General features: G+C 51.5%; 7 protein-coding genes across 7 annotated transcripts; 4 read left to right on the top strand and 3 right to left on the bottom strand.

Moving 5' to 3' along the window:
- Positions 1–15: 15 nt before the first annotated feature.
- Positions 16–1,682, top strand: EJ05DRAFT_261475 (uncharacterized protein). The gene has a single exon (XM_033740268.1). It carries the CDS (start codon positions 234–236, stop codon positions 1,617–1,619), a length of 1,386 nt encoding a protein of 461 aa, XP_033603812.1. The 5' UTR covers positions 16–233; the 3' UTR covers positions 1,620–1,682.
- Positions 1,683–6,399: 4,717 nt separating this feature from the next.
- On the top strand, positions 6,400–10,481 carry EJ05DRAFT_261450 (uncharacterized protein). Its single transcript, XM_033740267.1, has 3 exons — positions 6,400–6,475; positions 6,595–9,124; positions 9,278–10,481. Exons 2-3 carry the CDS (start codon positions 6,600–6,602, stop codon positions 9,999–10,001), a joined length of 3,249 nt encoding a protein of 1,082 aa, XP_033603811.1. The 5' UTR covers positions 6,400–6,475; positions 6,595–6,599; the 3' UTR covers positions 10,002–10,481.
- A 2,130-nt stretch (positions 10,482–12,611) lies between these two features.
- Positions 12,612–13,938, bottom strand: EJ05DRAFT_261384 (uncharacterized protein). The gene is made up of 2 exons (XM_033740265.1): positions 13,648–13,938; positions 12,612–13,539 (listed from the first exon to the last, which is right to left on the bottom strand). The coding sequence occupies exons 1-2, from the start codon at positions 13,688–13,690 to the stop codon at positions 12,647–12,649; spliced, it is 936 nt and encodes a 311-aa protein (XP_033603810.1). The 5' UTR covers positions 13,691–13,938; the 3' UTR covers positions 12,612–12,646.
- On the bottom strand, positions 13,768–15,908 carry EJ05DRAFT_261387 (uncharacterized protein). Its single transcript, XM_033740266.1, has 2 exons — positions 14,143–15,908; positions 13,768–14,088 (listed from the first exon to the last, which is right to left on the bottom strand). The coding sequence occupies exons 1-2, from the start codon at positions 15,838–15,840 to the stop codon at positions 13,804–13,806; spliced, it is 1,983 nt and encodes a 660-aa protein (XP_033603809.1). The 5' UTR covers positions 15,841–15,908; the 3' UTR covers positions 13,768–13,803.
- Positions 15,909–19,929: 4,021 nt separating this feature from the next.
- EJ05DRAFT_260503 (uncharacterized protein) lies at positions 19,930–20,753 on the top strand. Its single transcript, XM_033740259.1, has one exon. The coding sequence runs from the start codon at positions 20,182–20,184 to the stop codon at positions 20,689–20,691; it is 510 nt and encodes a 169-aa protein (XP_033603808.1). The 5' UTR covers positions 19,930–20,181; the 3' UTR covers positions 20,692–20,753.
- Positions 20,754–22,483: 1,730 nt separating this feature from the next.
- On the bottom strand, positions 22,484–24,859 carry EJ05DRAFT_261296 (Pex24p-domain-containing protein). The gene is made up of 3 exons (XM_033740262.1): positions 24,638–24,859; positions 23,283–24,520; positions 22,484–23,233 (listed from the first exon to the last, which is right to left on the bottom strand). The coding sequence occupies exons 2-3, from the start codon at positions 24,513–24,515 to the stop codon at positions 22,823–22,825; spliced, it is 1,644 nt and encodes a 547-aa protein (XP_033603807.1). The 5' UTR covers positions 24,516–24,520; positions 24,638–24,859; the 3' UTR covers positions 22,484–22,822.
- A 92-nt stretch (positions 24,860–24,951) lies between these two features.
- On the top strand, positions 24,952–26,751 carry EJ05DRAFT_530838 (amidase signature enzyme; the record flags this gene model as incomplete). Its single annotated transcript, XM_033748990.1, has 4 exons — positions 24,952–25,307; positions 25,358–25,664; positions 25,715–25,890; positions 25,937–26,751. Exons 1-4 carry the CDS (start codon positions 25,088–25,090, stop codon positions 26,749–26,751), a joined length of 1,518 nt encoding a protein of 505 aa, XP_033603806.1. The 5' UTR covers positions 24,952–25,087.
- Between the last annotated feature and the right edge of the window lie 366 nt (positions 26,752–27,117).

The following is a 27,117-nucleotide window of genomic DNA, read 5'->3' as shown; positions in this document are numbered from 1 at the left end:
TTCGCAATTCATGACATGTGCTTGCTAGACGAACTTGTCGTTCCTTCCTAACACAACATCTCCAGACATAGGTAATTATCGTACATCCCAAGACTATGATATCGAAATGACCGCAGCACCCAATCATCCCAATAACCTACTCTATACATCCCCAACAAGCCTCACAGCATCCCCATAAACCTAAACAGCCCCCAGCCCATAGAACCATCCATCCATCCTCAAAATCAACAACAATGCCACCACCCCAAACGCCCTCCTCAACAACAACAACAACCCTCCTCCTAACCGGCCTCCCGCCCACCGCCCTCACCGGCATCGACCTCCTCTCCTTCACCCCCGGGCCCAACTTCCACGGCATAAAACTGCTGCCCCCAGGCTTCCACTTCGTCTTCGCCAGCGCCACAGACTCGTTCAGTCTGCGCCACGGTCTCTGGTTCCACGTTCCCGGCCCTGCATCATCATCATCATCACCACCACTACCATCACCACCGGATGTCCTCGCCGCGAAATGGGACGCCAAAACCGAGACCCTCGTGCCGGAGTCTTTCTCAGACGCAGCGGAGCTCGACCGGGCGCGCGCGCGGGTAGGAGCGCTGTGGGAGTCCGGCTTGCTGGCGTACCGACAGACTGCCTCCGGGCAGGGCGTAGCAGCGCAGACATTCGACGACGGCGCAGACTGGCGCCTCCTGACATCGCATGTCACATCCGCGCTGCTCACACGCGTCACGGGGGCAGGAGCGGCGGATGATGCTGATGATGCAGACAGCGAGCAAGCATGGAGCTGGAGTCTCACAACAGGGAGTTCAGCGGCGCAGGACGTGGACGAGATACCGGGTCTTACGAGTAGCGAAGCCGCAGCAACAGCAGCAACAGGGCGAGAATTGCGTTTTCTCCCGATCAACCTGCGGCAGACGTGGCGGGAGGGCGCAACGGGGCGGGAGCGGACGGATGCGGCGCAGGACCGGACGTGGGCGCTGAACGAGCTCGTGGAGCGGAACTGTCACGGCAAGGACGGGTACGAGGTGTTGGGGGAGATGCAGTTCTGCTTTGTGATGGTGCTGACGCTGGGGAATTACTCGTGTTTGGAGCAGTGGAAGCGGGTGTTGGGCTTGTTGTTTACGTGTCGGGGGGCGGTGGGGCAGAGGGCGGAGTTGTTTGTTGAGACGATTAGGACGTTGAAGGTGCAGCTTAGGCATAGTCAGGATGTGGATGGGGGACTGTTTGATATGTCTGAGGATGGCGGGGCGTTGCTTAAGAGCTTGGTGCGCAAGTTCAGGGCGGGCTTGGAGGATGTGGATGGGGCTGGCAAGGCGGATGTTGTGGATGAGTTGGATGAGTTTGAGGAATTCTTGCGTGTGGAGTTTGGGTGGGAGGTTGGGGGGAGTTTTTTGAGAAAGGGCATGTTTCAGTTGGAGGATGGGGAGCAGGTTGAGGCGGAGGTTTGTGGGTATGATGAGGATGATGAGACGGGCGAGTTTGCGCCGCTGGTGGTGGAGCTTACGACTGCACAGAGGAGGGCGCTGTCTATGGATGATGGTGTTGATGATAGTCCTGCGGCTGTGCTGGATGAGAGTGACTCTGACGATCGGGACTTGGAAGACATGGACGCTCGATATTGAGTCATGTTGACCATGACTGCCATGCGAAGACGGCAGTGAGCCTTCAGGTACTCACTTGGATGCACATACGGTAGCTGGTCAAGCCGCGACTTGTTCTGACTGCCAGCACAGAATCAGTAGCCTGGTCAGCTCTGTGATGAATCATGGCTTGAGATGTGAATGGAACTGCTGGTCGGACAAGAGCAATTGCAGCTGATGGCGCAGGAAATGAAAGCAGCTGCACCAGCATGCATCGGACATTTGATACTGCAGCACACACACACATGTCCGACAGGTGTTGCTTTTTTTTTTCTCTTGTCTACTGGATCCAGCTGGCTTGGTCGAACAACAAAGGCGCATCCGATGTCAAATTGTTTTGGTATTGTCCAAATACGGCTGATGTGCCGAATCGGGCATGCGTTTTGATGATACGACTGCATCAAGGGGACTACTAAGATCGTCGGAAGTAGGAGGATATTGTCTGCCACAGCAAAGAGTTTTCCAGAATGGCCAGGAAGGGCATGGGCTAGAAACTGCGGATTCTGCGCTGTGACGCAGCAATCCGTGCGTTTCACTGCTGCATGCTCACAGTGTGGCGGTCCGGTCATGGACGACTGCTGCTGGACTGTGAAATTAACAAGACGACTTTTCGAGTCGAATGACCTGATGAAAAAACCGATCAGATCCTGCCGCACAGTTCAACAACAATTGCTGGAAAACTCCCAGGCCAGGACGCTAGGGTTGGCCTTGCAAATATAAGCACAGGAACCTTGTTTGTTACAAGTTGATTGGAGGCGAGGGTCTGTGTTTTGTCTTTTACCGTGGTTTTGGAAATGCGAAAGGTGCGTTCCAGAAACCAGAAAAGTTTTGCCGAAGATTGGAAAAGTCGCGCACGTGGGGACATGATTTAAAGTTGGACGGATCATGGGGATTGTAGGCATGCGGTCTGGGAAATGGGATGGATGGATGGGCGAATGCTGGCTGGTGCACCGACCGACATCAAGAGGTGATCCTGGCGGTGATTGTTTGGGAGGTTCCCAAGGTTTGATATGGCGGATTGGAATGTTTGGCGTGCGTCACTGGCGATCGATCGCGATTGTGATGGTGATATGAAGCGTTGTAGCTGAATCGTGTTATGATCCGATGTTTGTTATGAAACTTGGTGGTCAGAGGTCACGTCCTTGATGCCGCGTATTGGGCATGGAGAGAGTAGCTGCGTAACTCTGCATCGATGATACTGTACAGTAATTAGCTGGACTGGAGAGAGTTTACTTATTCCACCCCCGCATATCATCAAATGGGGTTGCATGTGGCGCAGTGAAGAGGCTGAATTGGCAGACGCTATATGATGTCGTATGCGCGCGTGTGAGGACAGGTTCATGGACGCGTCGCGTCAAAGATAGTTTGTGGACAGGAATGGATCGACTGCGTGTCCCGTCAGGCCGGGTGGTACGAACGATGCCCAGATTACCATATTATCATCTATCATGAGACAGAGAGCTCACGTGGAAGCAAGAGCAGGCAAATTGGGCAACGAAGGGGGTCCGGCGCCACGACCAAAGGCCAGTCTATTGTCTTTGTACGCTCCGAGGCTCCAAAGAACAGAGCGGAATCCGGGGCAGGGCGGGCAGACAGCCTTTGTTGTACACAGTAACAGCTTGATCGATGACGATAAATGCTTGTTGGCTGCTGGTAGAGGCGTGCGTCCGGGGGGAGGGCAGGCAAGACGAGTGGACCAAATTAGCAATTATGACTTATAGTAGACCAGAACCAAGCAAGTGATAATTAGTGCGTAAGATGGGTTATAAAAAGGCCTGTCAAAGGTGTAGTGGGCAAAAAAAAAAACAAAAAAGCTAATGGCAAGGTACTGTACTATCAAGGAGCATGGGCCAGATGGAAAGGGGCAGGGCAGCAATGATTGGACGAGAGGGATATATGAATATATTGGAGGGGAGACACAGAGACTACAACGACAGGACAGAATAAACACAAGCCGGCGGCGACAGCTGGACTGCTGGCTAGAGTATTTTACTAGGTGGAGCGGCTAGGTAGTTTAGGTGGTAATTAGTAGTAGTACTGTAGTTTAGGCAGTGTAGCAGCCTAGGAATAGGCAGGGGATAGCGTGGTGGCAGCCTAGGGATTAGTGGCCCAACAGCCTAGATATTAGCTAACCGGCCCAGCTGGGGGTCGGTTTGCCCAGCTTTCAGGAACAGGAAAGGCGGCAAATTGGTCGACAGCTCTTCTCTTTGGGCCCGGCCCCAGTCATTGGGTCAGGGCGGCATTATGCTCACATTACGCATCACCCATCTCTCCATGTATGCATCATGCATCCAGCTATCATCGATTCGTTCATCTATTCATCCATCCAACCATCTACCCACCCATGCACCGGAGCATCGGTTGGCCTTGGGTGCGCGCGCAGGTACAGGTGCAGGTGCAGGTACAAGGTACAGATGCAAACACCGCTTGGAGGGACTGCTGCTTTCTGCCTGTGCACCGACCGATACAGCACCAGGGACACAGGACAGGTACAGGTACAGGTACAGGTACAGGTGCAGGTACAAGACAGATAATTACAGGTAGGTATTGCAGTACCAGCTGAGAGAGAACCTTTTTCATAGCTGCGTGAGATTGAAGATAATAATACTCGAATTGACGGTCCAGCAGCTTCTGACACTTTTAATTGCTCTTGTCAGTCGACACTGGCTAATACCTGGCTCGTGTTTCAGAAGAAGAGTTGTCCCCGGCAAGTGGGGGCCTTTGCACATGTGTTATGTATGTGTGTGTGTCCCGGTAGAGGGCTTGGTGGGCGGTGGGCGGTGGGTGGTGGCGGCTTGGGTAGCCAGGAACAGCCGAATTCTAGTGGACCAAGAGTGGCCCCAACTGCCCCAAAGTGGCCCCAACTGCCCCAAAGTGGCCCCAGGTGTCCCAAAGTTGCTGCTCCCCCCTGCTGACAACGACACTGACAAGCACCATGTCAACCAAGTCAAATCTCTCTCTCTCTCTCTCTCTCTCGAATCGATCGAGGAAGCTTGCGATCGTTCGAAGCTGTGCATCACTGCATTGGAGGTGCTGTGCTGTGCATGAGAGAGAGCATGCCCTTCTTCATCCCGTATCCGTGTCCAGCCACGAGTCTACTAAATTGATATCCTCGTTCATTAGCTACACCAATTATCTACCTTGCCACAAGAGACAGACATATCAACAGTCAGCCCAACCATTGATGCCGTACAGCTGCCACCAACTCACCACCAGAGCGTGTTGTGTTGTGCAGCCACTAGGACTGCAAAGGTGCATACTGACAATGTGTGTGGACAGTGTGGTGGTGTTTGTGCGAGTGTGCGAGTGTGCGAATGTGCGAGTACGAGGCTTCACGGGCAGGCCTCCATTCCCGCTGACCAACCTACTACCATACCACCACCACCACCACCACCACTCACCTATCACCATCCGTCCATCCATACACTACGTTTCGCCATCCATCCATCCATCCATCCATCCTCTTCATCATCACACTTCTCATTTCGAGCCTCCGCTTCTCGCCCATCTCCACTGAAACAATTCCGTTTCTTCCACGTCTTTCGTTGGGCTGCTGCCCTGCCTACTACCACCACCCTCCTTGACTCCCCCCATACCTCGCTTCCTCAACACCGACACAAACGTTAATCCTGCCTTGACCACCACCACCACTTGCTCCAATCCCTTCGCCTCCTCTGCCCACTTTCTTCACACAACCTTGCCAGCAGCCAGGCCCACACACCCAAGTCTCCCCCAAGTCCGGAACTGAGCGCGCCACGATTGCTGCCGTCGCCGGGCCGTCTACACCATCAGCTCGTCGAACCATCGACCAGCGGACCTTTGTCAATTGGCCGGGATCGTCGACGCTAAGAGCCTACTTTTCTGCTGTGCTGCTTTTCTGCAAACCCCTTCCCCCTCCCCTCCCCCCTTGTCATCTCTCCTCAGCGTGGAGAAAACGGGCGTGCTGGTCCAGTCACAGTCGAGCTTTGTGCTCTCGTCTTTTTTCCATCTTGCCCCCCTTACGCTGCAAGGTACGTACATGGTCCTCCCCCCCCCAAAACTAGCCTTGTCCCCCTTCAGACTCAGGAACCAGAGCGGGAGACTGCCCGGCGGCTTCTCTCTCACACACCTTTCTTTTCCTCGTGCGCTCTCGTCCTGTTTCCCCCTCTGACAGCTTTTTCTAACCATCCTCACAGTCCTTTTTGCTCAAGACGCTGGCAACGTCTTCTTTGCTCCTTCCTCGCTCACTACTCTTTACCGTCGTCCTTCGCTTCTGTATCTGTCCACTCTCTAGAAACACTCTTTTACCACACCCCTGCTCCATACTCCATCTCGATTCAACTGACGCTCCTTGCTCGCACCGCCTTGACCTCCGAAACCTATCAATTCCTCCGCCTCGGAACATTACCCTCAACCGTACCATTCTCTGCTCGATATAGCATTACTCCCGCCGTCCGCATTCATTCAGCCGATCCTGCTACTTTGATACCATCCTCTCAAACCAATTCACAGCAGCTTGGTGTGTATGGAGACAGTTGTGCTGGGCCTAGACCTAAAAGATACACCATCACGATCGCGTATCATCCACGCCAGTCGCCTAGCTGCTCAGCCACGACTGCTCACCCGCGTGGACACGCTCGAAAGCGAAGACAATTGAATCCTCACTGTAAGCACGTCGAATATACTCGGATCAAACCGTGAAAGTCGTTGCCGCCGGTTATCTCAAGCTGCGCGTGCAACAGACTTATCCACAGAAGTAGACCTTCCCGGACAAACGTTAGTGTCGTAATTGCACGCATTGCAACACCTATAACACACACACACACACACACACACACACACACACACACACACGACTTGTAAGACAGCTTCCCTTCAATGGTCCAGCATACTACTACTGGCGATTCGCCCATCTCTCTCTCCAACCACCCCAAGTGTCTTGTCCGCAAACGTTCCATCATAGCTAACCTTTGCAAAGCCACAATGAACAGATTCTTCACAAAGTCCAGAAAGGACGCCACAGAAGACCTGGGCAACTCTTCCGCCTCGTTTGGAACGAAGAAACCAAAAAAGGGTAAGAAAGGTCAGGTCGAGCAAAAACCAGAGCTTGATCTGGCTGCTGCCCTACCGAGCTCCGATGACTTTCGTACCAGCTTGATCATGCCAAACCTGTCGGCGCGCTTCAGCATGCTAAGAGAGCAAGACGATCCAAAGTCGAAGCTGGGCAAGGCTAGCGACGACAGTGTTCTATCCTCCAACAGACAGTCACGCCTTTACGACTTTGGCTTCAAATCATCAACCCTCGCCGACATTGATGAGATGTCCATCAATGGCTCTATCAAACCTCCATTCTTGATGGAGAGACAGACCTCAATGGAGACTCTTCGCACTACCTCTGATGATATGGATGGTGGCAGTGTCATGAGTCGAGCACGCCCGGGCGAAGGCAATATCCTGTTTGGTGGTCGTCAAAAAGTGTACAAGATTTCTGGCACCGGCAATAACCGAGGAAGAGCTTTGTATGAAGATGATGTCAGCATGTCGTCCTTTCAGAGGCTGCGGAAAGAAGAAAAGGAGAGGCGGGAGCAAGAGCTACGCGATCAGGTCAATACTGCCTCTCTCAGGGACGACACTCTGGCAGCCTTGTCCGGCTACGACAAGCGGCGTGAAACATCCTCATCTACGAATTCAGGACCATCAAACTCCCGATCCTCAACAGCAGCAACCTCAATCGCATCACAGGGTGCAACTGCAGTCTCACCCACCAGTCAGTCACAAGCGCCGCTCGAGCGTTCAGTCACCAAGACCAGAAGACTCTACGAACAGGGCTTGGATCAGCACATGCACGAACAGCAGACCTCCCAGCTCAACAGACTCAACACAGTTCAGAGACAACAACACGGCGGTACCGCAAGCGGGAAATCCTCTCCAACTGCCCTGTCGCAGGCTCGGAGCGCTAGCAACTTGAGCGACCGATATCAGCGCTCCAACCCTGCCTCGAGAACGGTCAGCCCACCTCCGGTGACGTATAACAACCACGCCATTGCACCGAGAGATAACTTTTCGAATGCCTCCAGTCCTGTCTTGGGCCACTCAAGCACACCACCAATCAGTCCCGTTCAAGCTGACCAAGATGAACTGACGAGTGCGCTCAATCCCAATGACCGAGGAAAGGCCACGGCTCTCGGAGCGTTCAACAAGCCGAAAGCTTTTAGTGAGGAACAATATCTGCAACGCCAAATGCACCTTCACCAAGGCGGCCGAGACACCCCTCCACCCCGACGAGGTGACGATGGTGATGACGGTGAGGGTGATTCGTCACGAAGAGAGAGTGATCAAGCCCAGACTGCCCCCAAGGCCGCCGCCGCCCCTACCGCCTTCAGTGTCTTCCAAAATGCCGCCAACCAGATGCGGGTGAATGGCGCTCAAAGTTCGCAGCCTCAGACCTTGGCTTCTGGTCAACAACGATCGTTCTCTGCCTCTGCAGATGGAGCAGATGTCGACTCTGATGCCTCGAGAAGCCCGCTCGCGCCCAAATTAGTCGCCCCTCCTATCCATGAGCATCCTGCTTTGCGGTCTCAGCAGCAGCAGTCTGACCATGTCCCGGCACGGAAACGAATCGAGGATACACGCCCAATCCCACAGTCTGCAGCTCCTGCTCTCGACCTAGATGGCGCCAAAGGCATCGATCTCGACTCGCCCACACTCGGCCCAAACGGTGGATGCTTGAGTGGTCTTGTTCGTCAGCACCTGCGCAACGTCAGCAACGTCTCATCCAATTACTCGGACCACAATTCAGACACAACCGGCCCGCAAGACAACTTCTACCAGCAGAGCTACTCGAGTCAGAATCTGGCGCCTTCCGTCTCTGACACGGCTGCCCATTCGGCTCACAGCCACTCTAACCCCTGGGACCTCGAAGACTTTGACCGGAGCGATTACATGGAGAATGACAGCATGAGTTCTGTCAGCCCTGTCGACCAGCAGGCACCACAGTCGACTTCTACTACTACTACCGGTCGTAAACTCACGCTCGACGAGATGGAAGCTCGCGCGTTTGAGATCCAACAGGAGGCCGAGGCCAGAAGAGCAGCCTGGGAGCTTGAGATGATGACTAAACACAAACGACAACCTAGTGTTGAGGAGCGCGATGCATTCCAGCAAGAGCTCGCCCAACGCCAGAAGGCCATTGCGGAAAGGATGCGCCAAGTGGAAGAGGACAGTCACTCAGTCTCCAATGCACGGAAGGCGTTTGGCATGCTCAGGTCAAAGTCGAGCAAGGACTCAATGGCCTCAAGCCTCCGCCATGAGCCCAGCAGGATGAAGATGCCTGGATACAGTGGCTCTTCCACAAGTGTGAACAAGATCGGTCGAGACCAATGGCGATCCGAGGATGAGCGGCACGCCTCGCTGAGGTCTCGAGGCTCCTCCCATTCCAGGCCCAGATATGGAGGAAACACGTATGACAACCAGTATCATTTTGATGCTGGGCGCGAAAGTAGTCGTGAGCATAGCAGACCACCCGTTGGCCGATCTCCCGCTTCCCAGGCCAGCTCAGTTCGCAATCGATCCAGCTCTGATATCTCGTCTGGGCGATCCCGCAGCCGTGCCTATCACGACGAGCTGGACAGGTCAATGGCAGAGGAGACTGGGTCGACGAGCACAACGCCTGACGCCACCTTTGCAGTCCCGTCATCGAATCGAAGCCGCAGCAACAGCAAGTCAACGGCGACAAGTCAATATTCCGAGCACTCGCTGCATCCATCTCATCTCAATACCTCGCACCAAGTGCCATCTATGCCTAGCCCAGCGATTGGTCTTTCCGGAGCCTTTCCACCCTCACCTCGTCCATCTCCAGGCCCGACAAATGGCCCAATGTCTCTCCAACGCCCTATCCAAACAGGCTATGCTGTCAGTGCTACGCCTCCACTGTCGGCGGTCAACACACCCACAGGCACAGCTTTTGGCCCTAACCGCCAGCAGCCCCGTCGACGTACTGTCAACAAGCAGGACATTTCCGAGCCTACCCTACTGTCCTCTACGTCTGTGCAAGAGACCGTCGCTCTTCCACCCGGCGCCTCTCTCAAGAACGGCCAGGACTTTGTACCGCCTTTGCCACCAATGAATCCACGCAGACGATTCGGCTTTGGTCGATCCAGCCCAAACAGCCCTGCCCAGACACCCACTTCGAGCAGCCCCACTGCGGAGATTGACGGCCCTTTTCTTCAGGCGCGAACCTATTCTGGTGACGATGCCGAGAAACTTCGCAGGCAGCGACAGAAGCTCCGGAAGACATCTAGCGAGGGTCATGGACTTCGCGAGATTTCTCAATATCAAGCTCGTGCTCCCCCAAGCCAGTCACCTCCACGAACACGCCGGTACTAGATCGCAGAACCACTTCTTTGTGCTATAATTATTCTTCTTGCTGTCAATATCTTTCATCACGATACGGCCGCAAACTTGGATGAACCCTTCGGCGCAAGGCAGTTTTATCCGCCTTATGCGCTGGTTAAGGGAATCAATCAAAAGCTCCCGGCGTTCGCGGCACGATTTTTCTTGATCTTTCACTTGTACCCATTCCCCACCCAACCCATATGGCAAACGGCGACTTTTGTCAGGCGCAGCATAATCATCATTTCACAACGACTCTTCTGGCACAGGCTCTTGCGCGCCCATTTCCTTGATTTCACCGAGCTGCGCAACACCAATAGTGGGCAGACGTACACGTAACCATTTTCATTTTCTTTCCTGTCTGAGCTAATTTAGCCCTTGCGAGCATGGGGCGTTCTATCTTGTACTCAATTTTCCATCTGGGCATCGATGGCTACATGCATGGCATGGGGTGTGATGGGGGGGAAATACCAAATTACTTTGCACATCAAGGTGCCTTTTTGTTTCTTTTTCTCTTGTCAAGAATAGATTGAACGAGCAAGGGTGGGTGTGGTGGTGGTCGAGAGAAAAATACGGGATGTATTGCACAAAGCAGGAGGAGCATCTACGCCTTGATTTGCAATTCTGGCGATTACCGAGTAACAACACCAAAGAATGAAATGCTCCATACATGTATCGGTCTCTAGTCACGGCTTGTGTGTGACAGTGTTGTGTGTAGTCCAGACGACTGCCGTGGTGACTATGCATGACATGATATGATTGATATACAGGTACCTAAGCCTGCCTTGCCGACCGACGGACCGACCTACATACATCGAGCGTCTTTTTTTTTATTTTTGCTGTGTGCTTTTTGACGCGCGCTACGGAATGCTCCGTGTAAGCAGGTATGTTGTTACGTTATGCATGTCGTGCTAGCTAGCATATGTAGGTCATGATGCCTTTTGTTTTTTTGCATGCTTATGCCTGCTCTGTCTGGTTTTGCATGTTTATGCTTGTTTATGCCTGTTTATACCTGTTTACGCCTTGGTTATGCCCCTGATTTTCGCCTTTTTGGGTTTGTTTGCCTTGGTTATTATATGCCTTGTTTTTCGTCTCTGGGTTTGTTTGCCCTGTCTATGCCCTGTTTATGCTTTGCTCTGATTCATTTATTCTTCAAGTTGCCAATACCAATTAATTAACATTAACTAATTAATAACGAACACGACCACGACCACGACTACGACTACGACTACCAAACACACCAACACTAACACGAGCGCACTTACTTCCTTGCTCGCTCGCTTGTTTTGGTCTGCCATATATATATATATACACACAATACACATCTACAGTCAAGGGGTTCAGGGGGGTGGGGGGAAACATTGAATATAAACCTGTAGTCAACGCACTACACTACACTACACTACACTACACTACACTACACTACACTACACTACACTACACTCACTTTGCAGCCTGGGACTGTCTGTGTGCCTGAAGAAAAAGGTGTTGTTCCATTAGACTTGATGCATGCGCGTGCCCTGGTTTACTGTAAACCAATCAACCAACCAAATGACTAACCAACAACAAATAAACAAAACACTCAAGTCGACCATTTTCCTTCCCTTCCCTTCCCTTCCCTTTCCTTCCCTTCCCTTCCGTCTCCTCCCTCTCTGTCCTCTCCCCTCCCCTCCCCTCCCCTCCCCTCCCCAAAGCCCAGCACAAAAGGCCCGGAGCAATGATGAGAAAAGGGTGTATATATCTGTGCATGCATGTATGTGTGCATGCATACATACACAGTATATTTGACTGTGTTTCTCCCTGCGGAAAAAGCAGCCGCTCATCCATCACAAGTAGATAGATACACGCAGTGCATGTATGAGATGTATGAAATGAATGAATGAATGACTGTATATGTCAGCAGTATTAGTAGTAGTAGTAGTAGGAGCAGAAGACGCCAGACTGGCTACTGGTGGTAACTAGATTTGTTGGATCGTTAGATAGCTAGCTAGCTAGCTACATAGCCAGAGAGTTAGTCAGTCAGTCAGTCAGTCAGTCAGTCAGTCAGTCAGAGAGTAATGGGGATAGAGAAAGACAGAAGAAGAAGAAGAAGCAGAGAGAGACAGAGAAGAAAAAGAAGCCTAGAGAGGAGAAAAATGTAGTGTCCTGTCAAGGAGGAAAAGAACATTCCGTGCTAAATCAAAGGTTGTAGTAGTAGTAGTAGGTAGGTAGGTAGGTATTACATTCCATCCCTTCATTCTTTTGGACAGCAAAAGTTTCAAGGTTTGCGGGATTAGGTCGCGCTACAAAGAGGTTTTTGGTCGCTGCTGCTTCAACTCGGATGCGAGTCTTTCGAGCCTGACGTTCGAGCCTATAGCATAGTATAGTAGGTACCGTACCTATGCTCAAATTCAGCAGAGGGAACCAAGCTATGCAAGTCGCAATGCACTCAGTAAAAAGCCATTCATTCGTGGCAGACAAAGGTTTTCTCCGCCTTTTCCTTTCCCGCTCTTCAACGCCTCTGGTCGATATCATTCCCGGACAAGCCACCATCCCCACGTCCTGTAGAGGGCCACAAATATTCGTTTAATAAGGTACTATTCCGTCGATACTCCTGGTGTTGCATGATAGATGGACTAACAGGCTAGAAGCAATGGCAGCTAGTCATTTATAGTAAGATCCACAATCGTAGTCGCGGCGGGTGTGGGCTGCTGAGTGGACAAGCGCTCGATATTCTGGGCTTTGCGTCTCCCTGCTGCCTCCCAGGCATTGAACTGCATTCTGTTCATGCGGAACGGAAGGTCAGAAAGCACGTGGCCATAGCGCGCTCGAATGAGGAGTGCGTTGTACTCCCCCTCCGTCAACGATGAAGGCGGGGTCGGCCACGCTGGAAACTCCTTGTTGAATTCCTGAGCGAACCTTTCTTCTAAATTCCGAGGCTTAGTCGGCGCTGGGACAGCGGGCTTCGAGACAATCTGCTGTGGGTCACTGCTTTTGGGCCGCCTGAGTCTGACAGGCTCCTTGTAAGCTTGCTTTTGCTGGTCGGCGAAGGCGTCGGTAACGAGCACGGCACTCTCAGGCTTCTTAGTGTCCAGCAGGTCTTGTGTGAGTGGTGGCTCTGGACTCGCTGCCAGTAACTCAAGTCGGCGTTGTCCCTCCTGCCTCAATCGATTGTAAAGAAATTTGCTGGGCAACGCTGGAAAAGTATGAAGGATGCCGGGGAACAGAGCCTTGAGGGACAGCTCCCGAAAAAGTGCTTCAGACATCCCTTTGTGCTCGTATGCGAGATTTGGATGGAGTGTCCGGAAGAAATTTGCCCTGTCAATCTCTTGTCGCGTAAAGAAGGTATTGGCCGGCCTGGTCACACGTTCGACTTCCTGGTCTACCTCATTTCGTCCATCTTCGACCTCCATGTCATCCTTCATGACGTTCTCGGTGTCGTCCATCTCGAGTTTCGAAGCTCCGCCACGCAATTTCGCCTTTAGTCGTGATACACTTGCTGCCGCTTCTTCCAATCTTGCCTTATGTCGTATGGCTCCCAAACGACGAGTGTCTACTGTGTTACCTCAAATTAGAATCTGCATGCTTGTGGGTGTGTGAATCTGTATCAGTCACAGAGACAAAAGGTAGTTAGACACTACTACAACGAGAAGCAACTTACCTTTCTTAGGCGTGGCAGCCAAGCGGGGCTCAGGAGCTTCCATATTGACTTCCCTATCACAGACCTGAACATCGTCTTCAGTTGACGCATTTCCTGCTCTATAAATTGGTGTTAATACAAGTTCAATATGGATTGGTCAGTCTAAGCCGATAGCAGTTACCTGTTCTCATATATCCGGCGCAGATGATCACGCTGCCAACGAAATGACGAGTAATCTCCCGCGAATATACAGCCAAGTATACTGCTATGCTTACGATCTGCCACGTTTTGCGACTCCAACGCAGCCATATGCTGTTTCAGGTCCCGGTGAGCGTCCGAGAACAAACGGAAGATGAGTGGGATCTTGCTTGAGCCACCAGATATGTCGTTCGATTCATTATTCGGATCGACGATACAGAGGCGATCCTTCTTGGTCAGCTTGCCGTCTGGGCCGCATCGTCCCTGGCGGAAGTACGTCAGCGTGACCCCAGATATCATGATGAGTAGGCCTCTTACCTTCTTCTCGTACTTGATTGGGTTCATTCGTAACATGACCCCATCGTAGTTGAATTTGTTGCCATACAGGTCGAAGAACTCGAGCAGAATCTCGCCAAGATGCTGACTGGGGTCCATGTTGCCGCTTTGCACAGCCGGAAGACTGGCTATCAGGTGAGTCACAAGACAAGTAACCGTGAAGCCACCGATGCCTCCAAGAAAAACTTCGTTCAGCCCGCGCATCAGCAGGAAATGTTTAATCAGTGTCACAATCTTTGGCATCGCAGGGTATTTATCACTCCAGTCATAGAATGTTTTGTTGGCCGTGACGCCACTCATGTTCTCAAAGGACATGTCCACTTTGAGACCAGTGCGATGATCAATGAACTTTATAATCGGCACTTTTGCACTAGGAATTACTTCGCCGTTAGGCTCGGCTATGCCTTGGTGCAACAGATATTGTAGGAGTGAATGGAGATCCTTAGTCCTCCGTCCAAAAACCGGAGGGCCGTAGTCATAGTAAGAGTTGGACACCATGACGAGGTCCATGTCAGCAGTAGGCAAATACAGTCCAGCGGCGTAAGATCCGAAAGCCATGAGACGGCAACTGCCATGTCTTTTGCGAATCACCTTCTCTATCCGGTCAACCAGATCCTTTCTGATTTCAGCTTCAAAGTCATGCGGCCGGACGTACTCGTAGAAGTCACAGATTTCTTTGTGGAGCCAAAGTCCGACGTCCGCGGTCCGAGAATGATCTATGGTGCACCAAGGAGTGGAATCTTGCCCTTTGATGGGTAACCACTGCTCGACAACGGTTCCATCGATTTCATTAGCCCGGAGCTTTCTCTTCTTCGACTTCTGAGGCGCAGGAGAAGCTGCCCTTGGTCTCTTCGGCGCATCTACTGGGGCTCTAGCGAACTCAGGTCTTGCGGCAAAGTCATTCAAAGATCCAGTATGTCGCTTTCCAGGTGGCGGAGACTCATGTTCCGACACGGTCGCTTCGCCGTCGTCTTCATCATTACCACCGTCATCGAAATTGAGAGATATGAAGTCTACGTTCTGACTGACCGCGTTAGATCCGTCGGCTGTCTTTTCCTGGTCGACTTTGGCTTTTCTGATCAGTTGTACAACATCCTTCTTCTTCTTCAACGACTCGTCTGGTGGAGGCAAAGCTGTGTACGGGTCTGGATTCGACCACTTCGGGACAGAGTCACCATCAGCTTGATTGAACTGGTTGCGCGGTTTCTTTGCGTCTGGCCCTGGCTGATCAGCAGCTGAATCAGATGCTCCGTTGTCCTCATCCTCGCTTGTTGAATCGCCCAGATCATTGAATTTCAAGGCGCCGTCTGCAACTCCAAGGAACTGCTCATCGCGAGACAAGGTGTTATTTCGGAGTAGCGCGCGATCATGGGCCGCTACAGGACCAGAGTACTGGCCCCGACGGAAGCCAGCACCACGAGGTGCGCGACGACGAGGAGGATGTTGTGGGATATCTTGCTGAGATGCGGGAGGAAAGCGCGGTGCGTTTGGGGGAGGCTGGAAGGAGAAATCATCACGAGCCGGAGGTACGTTGTAGTCACGGTATGCATTGCGACCAGACGGTCTGTACGTGTCCGGGCCACGATGCGATGTGGAGTCGGAATGTCGTTGCGACGTTGGGCGGTAGCTATCGCTTTTCGCAGGAGGTGGAGGGAACATAGGGCGATACGAGTCGCCCATTGTAAAGAAGTTCAATGGACCAACACTTGTAGGTTTATTGGGGTGCGAGTGAAGGTGGAGGAAAGAAGTTTGTGTGTGGATTGAAACGCGCGCGCGCGACGGGACTGAAATCTCGAAGTCCTCTAGCCTGAACTGGACTAGCGTAAGAACGTCGTCATACCTTGGCGTTGTATGTAGGGCTGACCTCGACTGATGAGCTTTTGACTGTTACAGAGTTTGGTGAAAGCATACCACTGTTAAGCTAAATGTGATACTGGTCTTAATCGTAGTATATAATATATTTATCTACCATTCTCTCAGTCGAGATATATAAAGGGTACTCAAGAACTAAATGAATAGTAGGAGATATCAAAGTATAGATAGTAAGGAGAGTAAACATAGAAGAAACTACTCTTGTAAGACTTAATACTGGCTATTACCTCTTTAGCAGATGTATATCTCTCTTTCGGTGTTCTACTGTGACAGTCGGGGGGATTCTACGTATGATGTACTGTCTGCGGCTCAGTAGGAGAACCATGAGTTATCACCTCCTTTAACCCTCGAAGGCATAGCAGTGTAGACTAAGCGGAGTCTCGCTTCTGTTGTATTGGAAATCCAGATGGAGAACTCTGCTGATCAAGGACACGTAAAGTTGTCGGCCAAAGCAGGATATCTAATGTCCTTTGATCACGGCCGATCCATAACTTCATTGCTAATATCGTGTGGCAAAGCCCTCATTCCTCTCATCCTTCTCAATACGACTCTGCACACCGACTATAGACGATGTAGCCTCAATCGTCGTAGCAGAGCCAAGCCACGTTGCAATGCTTCCAATAAACGGCATCACCGAGCGACGGAGGAGTCTCGCCAGCCATCCTGACCAAGTCAGCGTCCGCACAAGTCGCTCGCCCCCCCCGTCATAAGTCGTAGTGGCTTGTCCGCACAAGTCGCGCAGCACCGCACAACTGACTCAAACACCCTCTTCAAGGCACGCAAACACGTCCAAACCCCACGAGTGGAGAAATTTGCGACGCACAAGACGCGCAGATCCGACCGCACAATGCGCGCAACACGGCTGATTGGCTGGCAGGTCGTCGATCGGCGACGCCTGGAAGTCCTTGACGGGCCGCTCCTTGCCTCGAAGGGCTCGCTCGGTCGCGTTGGTCGGTTAGTCGGTTGGGGGGCGCGGCACGTGTTTCTTATCGCAATAATCGCGCCTTATCATATAAGAAGACCCCGCTCGTCTGATACCCCTCGACTTACCTCCAGCAACACCAGTTACACACTTCCTCTCAAAGCATCCTCGTCTCAGACCCAGCTACACTTTCAATCCACAACCCTTCAACAACAAACATACCATCCAACATGCACGGCTGCTCTTGCGGAGACTCCTGCGCCTGCGGTGCCAACTGCACTTGCGGCGTACGTACCCCCTCCTTTCAACCCAATTCACGACCCAAGTGAATGCTAACATAGTCACACAGAAATAACCCAATCCACAACACACCAACAACCCCCCTTCGGATACACAGATTGCATGATTCGGAGTTTTTGCTAGGATGTCACTCCTTCAAATTTGCTATTGCTTGCTTGGTTGATCAGGATTCGTGGTTGTTACTTTCCAGGCCGACGGATTAATGGGATGATGTACAAGGCAAACGCTATCATCCTCTCTCTTCGCAAACAAATCGAGCTTTGAGATACCAAATTGACACATACACCATTGAATACGACATTTTTGTTCCATACCATACATGCTTCACTATATCCTCCTCCACTGTGGTCCATCCTCTCCCTCTGCACAGACTCACTCCCCTTACTTCGAGCATCAGGCACAATCCCTGAACATTGTTTCATACTTACGCAGATAAGGCACATCAGCCCTATCGATCTGACCACCAGTACAAACCACCACCGCCACGTACCTAAGACTTCAAAGCCCAGTCACTCATAACATCACATCACATTCACATCACATACACAAAGTCTCGAGAATTTTCTCTCCAAGTTATATATTCAGATATACACCATCCTACATAACACAACCCAAAAGCTCCAACGCTCACGATCCCATCATGTCGTACCCTTACAGTGGTTTAGAACCCGCTCATGTCCGGCTCTTCCTTCCCAGCTAGCAAGCAAGTAGAGAAGAAAAGAGGTTGTTTGTATGTGTATTGTGCTGCGGCTCAAAACGTGCTCAGAGATGCGTTGTTATTGTTGTCGATGGAAAGGGAGTAGGGAGACGGTTGTTGGGAAAGCTTAGTGCTTGGTGGTTGTCAGTACGGTAGTGGTGTTTTGCTGGCTCTTGGGAAGGAGTGGGAGGAAGGGAAGGGTAGGGAAGTGAAGTGGGTGAAAGAGATGAGTGATGGGAGAGAGGAACGTACGCTGCAGGCACCACAGCCGCACGAGTTGCAGTTGCCGGAGCAAGAGCAAGAGGAGCAGCTACTGTGAATAGGCATTGAGGTCAGCGTTATCCTTGTCAAGGGTATACATATACTGTCGAAGCCGAGCTGATGATGTCAAGTGGTAATGCACAAGACGTTACCAGCTCGACCAGCCCGTCACGAGAAGGGAGAGAGGACTCACCAGGGAGACATGTTGACAGAGTTGGTTGATTTAAAAATCGAAAGAATTTGGTTGTAGTAGTAGTAAAAGCTTGTAGTATTGCAAAGATATCGATCGCGGATGAAGAATCGACCTTCACAGACCGCGAGCCAGCACTCCTTATATACACTTTCCCAAGGGTTGCTCACCCCCGTCGCGAGATATGCAGGATACGTGTGTTTGGTCCAATACAACCATCCCACACTGCTCCCTCCAACCATCAGACATACCTACACCTCCCGGACAGGGTCAGACTCGTCTGGCCGGCGTAGCGCCATGCCACCCACCCGTTCCTGTACCCATCCATCTCATCGACACGTCTGCGTCTCGGCGCTGCTCTCGGTCGTCGCGGCATGTCAACATACTGCATATCTTTGCTGTCCTCTACCTCTCGCCAGGCCAGGCATGATCACAGCAGTGTATCTAGACATCAAACATGGACCATAAACTTACCGGTACTATACACAATATGTCTGCCAGAGTACTGAATGCCAAGAGTACATCTACTGCAGCATGTATGTGGCGTGGGGATGGAGTGGCCTAGCAAGGATGGGAACGAGCCGGGGGCTCGTCGACCAGCCAGCAGCAGAGCATGCACGTGGATGACATTGACGACAACTGCCATCGGGTAAGATCAACACCCGTCGGAATCAGAGACATGGCGTGGGGTCCATTTACCCAACCACTACACGAATACATGCGGATGCAGCTGCAAACGCATCTCTGACCTTACCTCAAACTTGACCTGTACGATGTGACGTGGGTAAATCAAGGCTGCTTAGCGCATCTTAATACTGCGCTAAGTTGCATCTGTGCAGGGACGGCTTTGGAACCCTTCGGCTTTGGCATTTCTACCTGGCCTTCGTGTCGCTTATTCCGGCTACATGTTAAATCACCTGAGATGGCAATGGATGGCCTACTCACTCTTCTCCAAGCCGTGTGACCCACCCGGCGTTGCGTGCCCTATTTGACGCGCTATACTGGTAATCACAGCCTACCGTATCGGAGGTACCCGGACGCCGGGTCATCGGAAAACGAGCATGATATGTATCGACCTGCCATGAATGATATCGTATAGACAGAGCGACCCGTACACTGCGATGTTTGGTGGCTCGCCCGGCGTGTGCCCAGACCTATGCAGGACTCCACGACAGAACAGGGTTTGATGCTACGACCCAGGCCGATTGTGGTAGTGATGTGCGGTCGAATGTGTGAAGCCTGACGACTATCAGATATGTTGTTGGCATACTCCATCAAGCGCTAGCGGTCTCTGAGCTCCAACTTCTGGTCATCCTGCATCGTGGGACTGATGACTCGCGTATTTTGCGGCGTCCAATGTGAGCCAGCTCAAGGATGCTCCGGCTTGGCCAGTAGCCCAATCAGGAGTTCATCATGGCCCGTGATGAGATGCGTGCAACCACAGCGTGTACGTCCCGCCGACGGTCCGTAAGGGAGGTCCAGAAGCCCGGACCGTTGGTACAGCTCCGAGGCGCATCGAAGCTCCGTAAAGTAGTATATTTTACAAGGTCATTTCATCGTCCTGGCGCTCCGGATGGAGCTGACAGAATTCCTTGATATAAGTCGCTGTGTATATTCCACGATCACTAGATGGGCCGATGTGGTTATAGCCGTCGGGCAACGGTGGCCGTGAAGCTGATGGATGCGGCGTTGGTCAGCGGAAAGTGTCTCGGCTTTACGATCTGGCCTTGCGCCGACGACGCTAGTGCTTGCGAATGATAGGGTGAAATCAGCTTGGCAATGCGTGACAGGTGTGGGGGCTCCAGGTTTCTTGATGATTCCCTTTGCTCTTTACTTCAAGTGACCTCTTTGTGTATCATGCAAAGTGGAAAATTAAGTGGGACCGTCCCTTTCGATGCCACTCTTAGAGCCTTTTCCTTTGCGTACATAGAGGTCAGTCGAAGTGGATACCAATCCAAGCGGCTAACGCGACTGAAGATCGATTGGGAATGTCCGTGTCGTTGGAGATCCTCGCCTGCAGCCTTTCAGGATTTCGATTGTATGCAAGAATTATATGCATACACCATTATCCTGGGACGTGGGATGCTCGATGCGCTATTTGCGCGGCGTCTTTGCTCGAAGGAGATATCTCATACGCACAGCTACTACGTGCTTCGTCTAGAGTCCATCACTGCCTCTTTCATGGAACTGTGCATGAATGGTAGCGGAAGTGATTGCACACGGCTAGATAGCATCGAGACTTGCGTTCGAGTACTCATTTTGTATGAGCGACATTGGTATAGCAGCTGACGTTGGAAGGGCCGATTGTTGCAGTTGACTTCCTATTCGTCACAACATGGCTGTTGATTGGCCTGATAAGTTCGCCATGTTTCCATTAGTGCTGTGTCGAGAGGGCTTCGTGATTTGAATGTCAATTATTGGCGAAGTCCGATATCGTAAATCGAATCCTCTAAAGTAACGTAATTGAAAGTGTGTCGGTAGAGCTGTAGTGGGGACGTGGGATTGTCGGACTGCGTCCCTATTGTGAAAATAGCGAGAATTACAGAACCGTTACAGGCTTCGTGTTGCGTCTGATGGAGGTTGTGCTTAGTCGTACGATGAAGTCGAAGTCGATACCTAAGACATGCTACAGTTGACATGTGCTGCCACTTCTGAGCAATTGTTAAATCGCATGTGTCCGTAATTACGAGACTTACAACTGGCATGCTCGGCCTTGGCTTGATGATTTTCGGGTGTGTATTTGCACGTCTCGATCATCCAGGCCTGTCTGCCGTCCCATCTTCACCTTGGTCGACTCTTTCAACGAAGCCCAGGAGACCGCTTTTAGCTCCACTCGTGAATCGAAGGAGATAGAATCAAGACGTTACTGATAGTTCGCAGATAGTCGGACTTCGTGTTGCGTCCTCTTTCCACAGAGCGATAGCTCAGTCTTTGACCCGACACACAGGCATATCGTCACGAGACTGCAAGCACAAGACTCTAGACATTCAGGCGAATTGGTCATTGTCTTCATTGGCTTCGGGACCAGGAACGGAGCAATTTGCTTGAATCATCCGGCGCCGCCCTAACAGCAAGACTTGGGACCTGGGTCCGGAGGTGTTCGTAGGCTGAGTATGCAAGAGGCGGTTGAATTGTCCTACTGCGAATCCTAGAGTGCTATGAATGGTAGATCCTTGAACAATTGATATCCTCGAAATATAACAGAGCTGAGCTTGTGAAGTTAGGATACTCGGTTACTCAGAAGGCAGCCGTAGCCGGTACAAATGCTTCACATAATACTTGTTGGTCCGCTCGCCAATGACTACGGGTGCAAGTTCTGCACAGGACCATGGGCAAGTGCTCGCATTTCCGACAGCTCGAACATGTAGAGGAAAGAAATATACGGCGACAGAGGAGTGGCTATACACCAGAGTGCGCTTTGGGGTAATACTGGCCCAACGATGAAGCTGAAGTCAACAAGCAAAGCTTCTTCATCCGCGATCCCAGAGATAGGCATGCTGAACCACAACCCTGCTCGCTCAAAGTAGGGAAGTCGGCCGCAAGTCGTCTACTAGAGCTCACTAGCCAGGGTGAAGGTCGTACCAACGCGTGATCCGTTTAATCGAGACCAAGATAAGACTGTCTGGGAAGGTCGCCGAGAGACGTGCCGTTCTGCGCGATCGAGGTACGCGAGACGAGATGCTCTGGTTTGGTCTTGCATTTGACGTCTTCCAGCAAGTAGAAGAATAATCGGCTGGCCCATAGATCCTGTTAAGACTAAAGAACCATATGGCGATTTCGTGGTGAAATCATGCGGCCATAGACCCCGAGGCAAAGGAACTACTTGTAGGAGGACGTCTGCGGTCGTTCGAATCTGCCGTCGATGGCGTGCTCGCTACGTTTCAGTGGGTGAAACCACGACAACGTCGTCGCGGTAGGTGACCGAGATCGTGGATTGGCAGGCAAATTGCGGATCTGACTTGCATCCATTCGTTAGACAGTTCTGAAAGCCATCTGTCATATGTTTGCGAACGCATGAATGCATCTGCGACAGTATTTGAGTTCCGTTGCGGATCCACTTAGGTTTGCGATTGGTACAATGGACCAAGAGTACGTGCCATGCGAGACCAACACCACCAACCGGCGTAGAGAGCGTGATAGATGCAGTATCAGGACTGTCAATATTCAAGCAAGGGAGATGGAAGTGGGAGTAGAAATGAGGTGTGTTGGCAGGTGGTGGACAACATGGTACATACATGCTTAAATCTATGATTACGTGATGTTGGCAGGTCAACATTGTACTCACGCATGAGACATGGCACACACCAATCTTGATCAAATGTGACCAAGCCTCGAGCCACCATTATCAGATTGGGACCGCGTGTCAACATCCTAATGGTATCGCGATGTGCTCCTGTAACTCCGCGCTAATGTCATGTTTCTATCCTAGCTGCATGCGGGCCTCATCTCCAAAATTCCATTCATCTTGGCGCTGCTGATGCCGCACAGGCGTGTGGAGGTCATTATCATCGTCACTCCTACGAGAGCTCGCCGCACTTCCTTCTGTGTCACCACTCTTCATGCTCCCAGAGTTGCTGCTTCTTCTGAACCAACGTCGGCGCCTTGTGCCTTGACTGTTAGCGTCGCTCTCATTGGCTGTGTCATCCAACAATGTTGCTTCAGACTCTGACCCGACGACTGAGCCAGCTTTTGGCGACGAGCTCAGTCGAGGCGTTGGTGAAGGCGTGACGTCCATCGAAGGGGAGATCTCAACAAGCTCGGCGTCTCTATACCACTTTCGGCGCCGAGTATAACGGCCCCAGCCATCTAACCCTCTTCGACCATCTCGCCACTATTATGGATGTTAGGGCCAGGGACAATAGCCAGTATTGATATCTCACCTTGTTATCGTAAAAAAGCCACCCATTAACGGATTGACTCCCGGAAGGATCGGATTCACTATATTCAGCACCATCGACTCTCCATATACTGCCATCAACCCATCTCCATTTTGCATGTCCTCCTTCAACCTCCGGTAGATCGAAAGCATCTTTCGACGGTGCTGGAAATAGAGTCTCATCAGTCCACGCAGCCCGCTCATAAGCTAGCATCGATGCAGTCCAGCCAATACCAAGCCATCTTCTCTGGTTCTCGAATATGGAGAATGTGAAGCGGATACCTGGGGAATCAGACCTTCTCTTCGCAGCGAGAGATGCCGCGATTGCGTTTGCACTCCTGGTCCGTGGTGGGAGTGGGGGTGGTCTATCCGTTTTGTTCTTGCCGTTTTGGTTTTCCAGACTTTCGAAATTCAAGCCCGTCACCGTCGCACATACCTTTCGAACTGTTTTTGACCGCCATAAGACAAGCCGAGATACTCTTGCAGGCCTTGAGTGCCAACTCAGAATCACAGTCCCAACGCTTAGAATTACTCTTTTCGTTGTTATCAAATACAATGGCGGCAACGTCATGAGAATCCAGACAGGAGTGATGAGCAATATGCGAATAAACATTGTTGTCAGGGCGGGCCTAGTGGTTGCTGATGTTGCTGTTCTTTGCGTGGATAGGAAGTCTGTAAATCGTAGAAAAGGGTCCAGTAGTATGTTACACCTTGAAGTGAACAGTTTGACGGTATTTACGATCTCTTCTAGGCTCTTATGGTGCCTCGTGTTGGTGGTCTCGGGATCGCCTCTTCTGTGCCCTTTCTGTTTCTCGCCGGTCCAGCCTGTGGATGACAGAGGAGAATATCTTCTTGAATACATTCCGATTATGATCCCTACGACCACCACGAGTGGCCCGGCCCATCTTACAACCAAATCTCCATATATTGTCAGTAGCCAGAAGCCGGCTACCATAAGAAAACTTTCCCAGGGATCTCCTGTTGTCCATGTTATCAGCCCTACGATCTTGCTCAATGTCAAGATGAACGGATGCGAGAATGCGAGTACTCGTGTGACTTGTGGTGGAGTTGCGACCAGAAGAGGGCTCTTTTGGTGTACTAGTATGGTCGAACGTTGTTGCGACACAGTGCTACTCTGTGGACCAGACGAAGGCGCGAAGGCGGCGTAGGTGGGAGGGTTGGGATCCGCCGCCGCTTGCGATGGTCCATCGTAGGAGTTTCGATGTGAGTTCGACATGTAATCTGTCCACGGGGAATCTGGTGAAGCATTAGTTCACCGTACAGACAAGTTGTTGCAGCTTGTTGATGAGAAAGACAGAGGAAACTTGCCAAGTGCGGCCATGCATGCGTGGAAGCTACTGCGTCATGTTATTACGTCTGCCAGACTTTATTCCGTAATGAGAGGCTCGCGCGTGCAGAAGAAGACCTTGGACTCTTAGTCTAGCTGAAGGACACGCGCTAGAATGTCTCTACCCGTGAAGCAGAACGTGAGTGTATGAATATGAGTGATCAGGCGGTTATCTGGTGATGAGGTCACTCGCGGGGATGTGGAAGCTCGGGCTTGATGCTGAAGCTACTTGTGATAGAGAGCTGGTGAAATCTGATGCCGTACAATAGTAATTAGTGGTGTAGAGGCTATATGTACAATACATCTACGCTGTATTACATGCAGTTCTAGTAATGATGCACATGAACGAATGCTCTATGTGCATGTGAGTGAGACCGAGGCTACCTTGGTACAACGTCAGCGGTGCGAAGCCCACCTAGCTCCGGGGTTACAGCTCGCGACTCGCGACGCGGCCTAAGCACATGCTTAGGAAATTCAGAATCGATATATCGCATGGCTCAGAACGAAATTCGCCGCACTCTATGTTGCGCAGTCTAGGGCAAAAAGCTACCCTGCTGCAAGAAGCTGAGAAGGCTCTGGTCGCACAATCCGCGTTCAAGAGTCTGAATGCCTTCATAAGTGTTCCGAACGCGGACATCCTGCTTCGAGAGGTTGCAGAACATGAAGCAGCACCAGCCAAAGGTGAAGTCAAAAATATAAGAATACATGTGCACAAGACTGACTTGCTTCAGGCCCTTTGTCTGGGAAACTTATAGCTGTCAAAGACAACATATGTACCTCTAGCCTTCCGACAACTGCTGGCTCGCGCCTCCTGAGACATTTTACGAGTCCGTACGATGCGACCATAATTGAGAAGCTACGTGCGTCTGGAGCTGTGATAGCAGGCAAAACCAATCTGGATGAGTTTGGCATGGGATCCCACTCTACACATTCGCACTTCGGCCCAGTATCGCAAGTTTCTGCAAGTGGTCAAATAACTAGTGTCGGAGGAAGCTCAGGAGGCAGCGCTGTAGCCGTTGCTACTGGACAGTGCCATGCGTATGAAACTTGATGGTCCTGATTCGAGACACTTACTGAAAGAACTACAGGGCGGTTGGTACAGACACAGGTGGCTCAGTCAGACTCCCGGCTGCGTATAATAATGTCGTAGGCTTTAAACCCTCGTACGGACTGGTTTCTCGATGGGGCGTAATAGCATATGCAAACTCCCTCGATACCGTTGGCGTGTTTGGAAGAAACCTCGGAGACACGCGAATCATGTTTGGTAGATATCATGAACCGGCCACTTTACCCAGCTAACACGAGCATAGATGCCCTCAACGCATTCGATGCACGCGACCCCACAAGTCTTTCTGAGCACATCCGCGCCCGAATGCGTTCTAACGTATGCATGGAGAATGGAAAAGACGTGGTCTCGTTGCGAGTTGGGGTCCCAACTGACTACAATATCGATGAGCTGGACACGGCAGTTAAAAACGCCTGGATTACTACATTGCAAGCCCTACAGGGTCAGGGGGCAACACTGGTACCTGTTGAACTGCAGACAACCCGTCATGCGTTGTCTGCATACTACGTTCTGGCACCAGCTGAGGTATCATCGAACCTGGCAAAATACGACGGGGTGCGCTACGGCGAAAGGACCTCAGGCCCCGATGGTACCTCAGACTCCGTCCTATTCGCAAAGACCCGAGGCGAGCTTGGCGCAGAAGCCAAGCGGCGAATCCTGCTGGGAGCCTACTCCCTCAGCGCAGAAGCGAAGGACAACTACTTCATCCAAGCACAAAAGGTCCGTAAACTGGTGCAGGATGACTTCAACAAGGCCTTCAGGAAGCCAAATCCCCTGTATCCTGAGCACCGTACGTCAAACGCAGAAGGCGTTGATGTCCTGATATGTCCTACTGCGCCAACGCCACCCCCTGAGCTCGAGAGGCTGAGGGATCAGCAGCCGGTAGATGCGTACACGAATGACGTCTTTACTGTTCCTGCTAGTCTTGCTGGTCTGCCAGCACTTAGTATGCCAGTTGGTGGAAACAAGAGTAATGGCATCGGCATACAAGTCATTGGCCAGTTCGGAGACGACCACTTAGTCTTCGACGTCGCAGAGCGCATTGAGGAGTGTACATAGACATGATCATCGATAGATCACCATGGGATCCTTCCTCTTTTCGCTGTCAAAGCAGACTGAACGTCTCAGATAAGCTTGATGAACTAACTCAGTTGTGTTTAATCAAATGATTTGGTGTCACACGATAAGAAAGGCGTGGCCGGTATGGACCTATCATGGGATCAGTTTCCATCAGAATCAAGTCTTGACCAAATACCGGGCATTTAACACGACGACCATGTTATAAGTCTTGCCAACAGGATAACTTATAATTGCTGCCATATCAAGGAGCATGATTCCTCTTCGGACTCGACTATGTTTCGCGACCACTCTTGAAGCGTATCTGACGACGAAGCATTTAACATGGGTTGTGCGCCTGCACCTTCT

Source organism: Pseudovirgaria hyperparasitica (assembly GCF_010093815.1).
Source record: "Pseudovirgaria hyperparasitica strain CBS 121739 unplaced genomic scaffold EJ05scaffold_3, whole genome shotgun sequence".
Classification (NCBI taxonomy): Eukaryota; Fungi; Ascomycota; class Dothideomycetes; order Acrospermales; family Acrospermaceae; genus Pseudovirgaria; species Pseudovirgaria hyperparasitica.
Note: the sequence above shows the minus strand (reverse complement) of the source record. Positions and strands in the feature narration are given on the sequence as shown.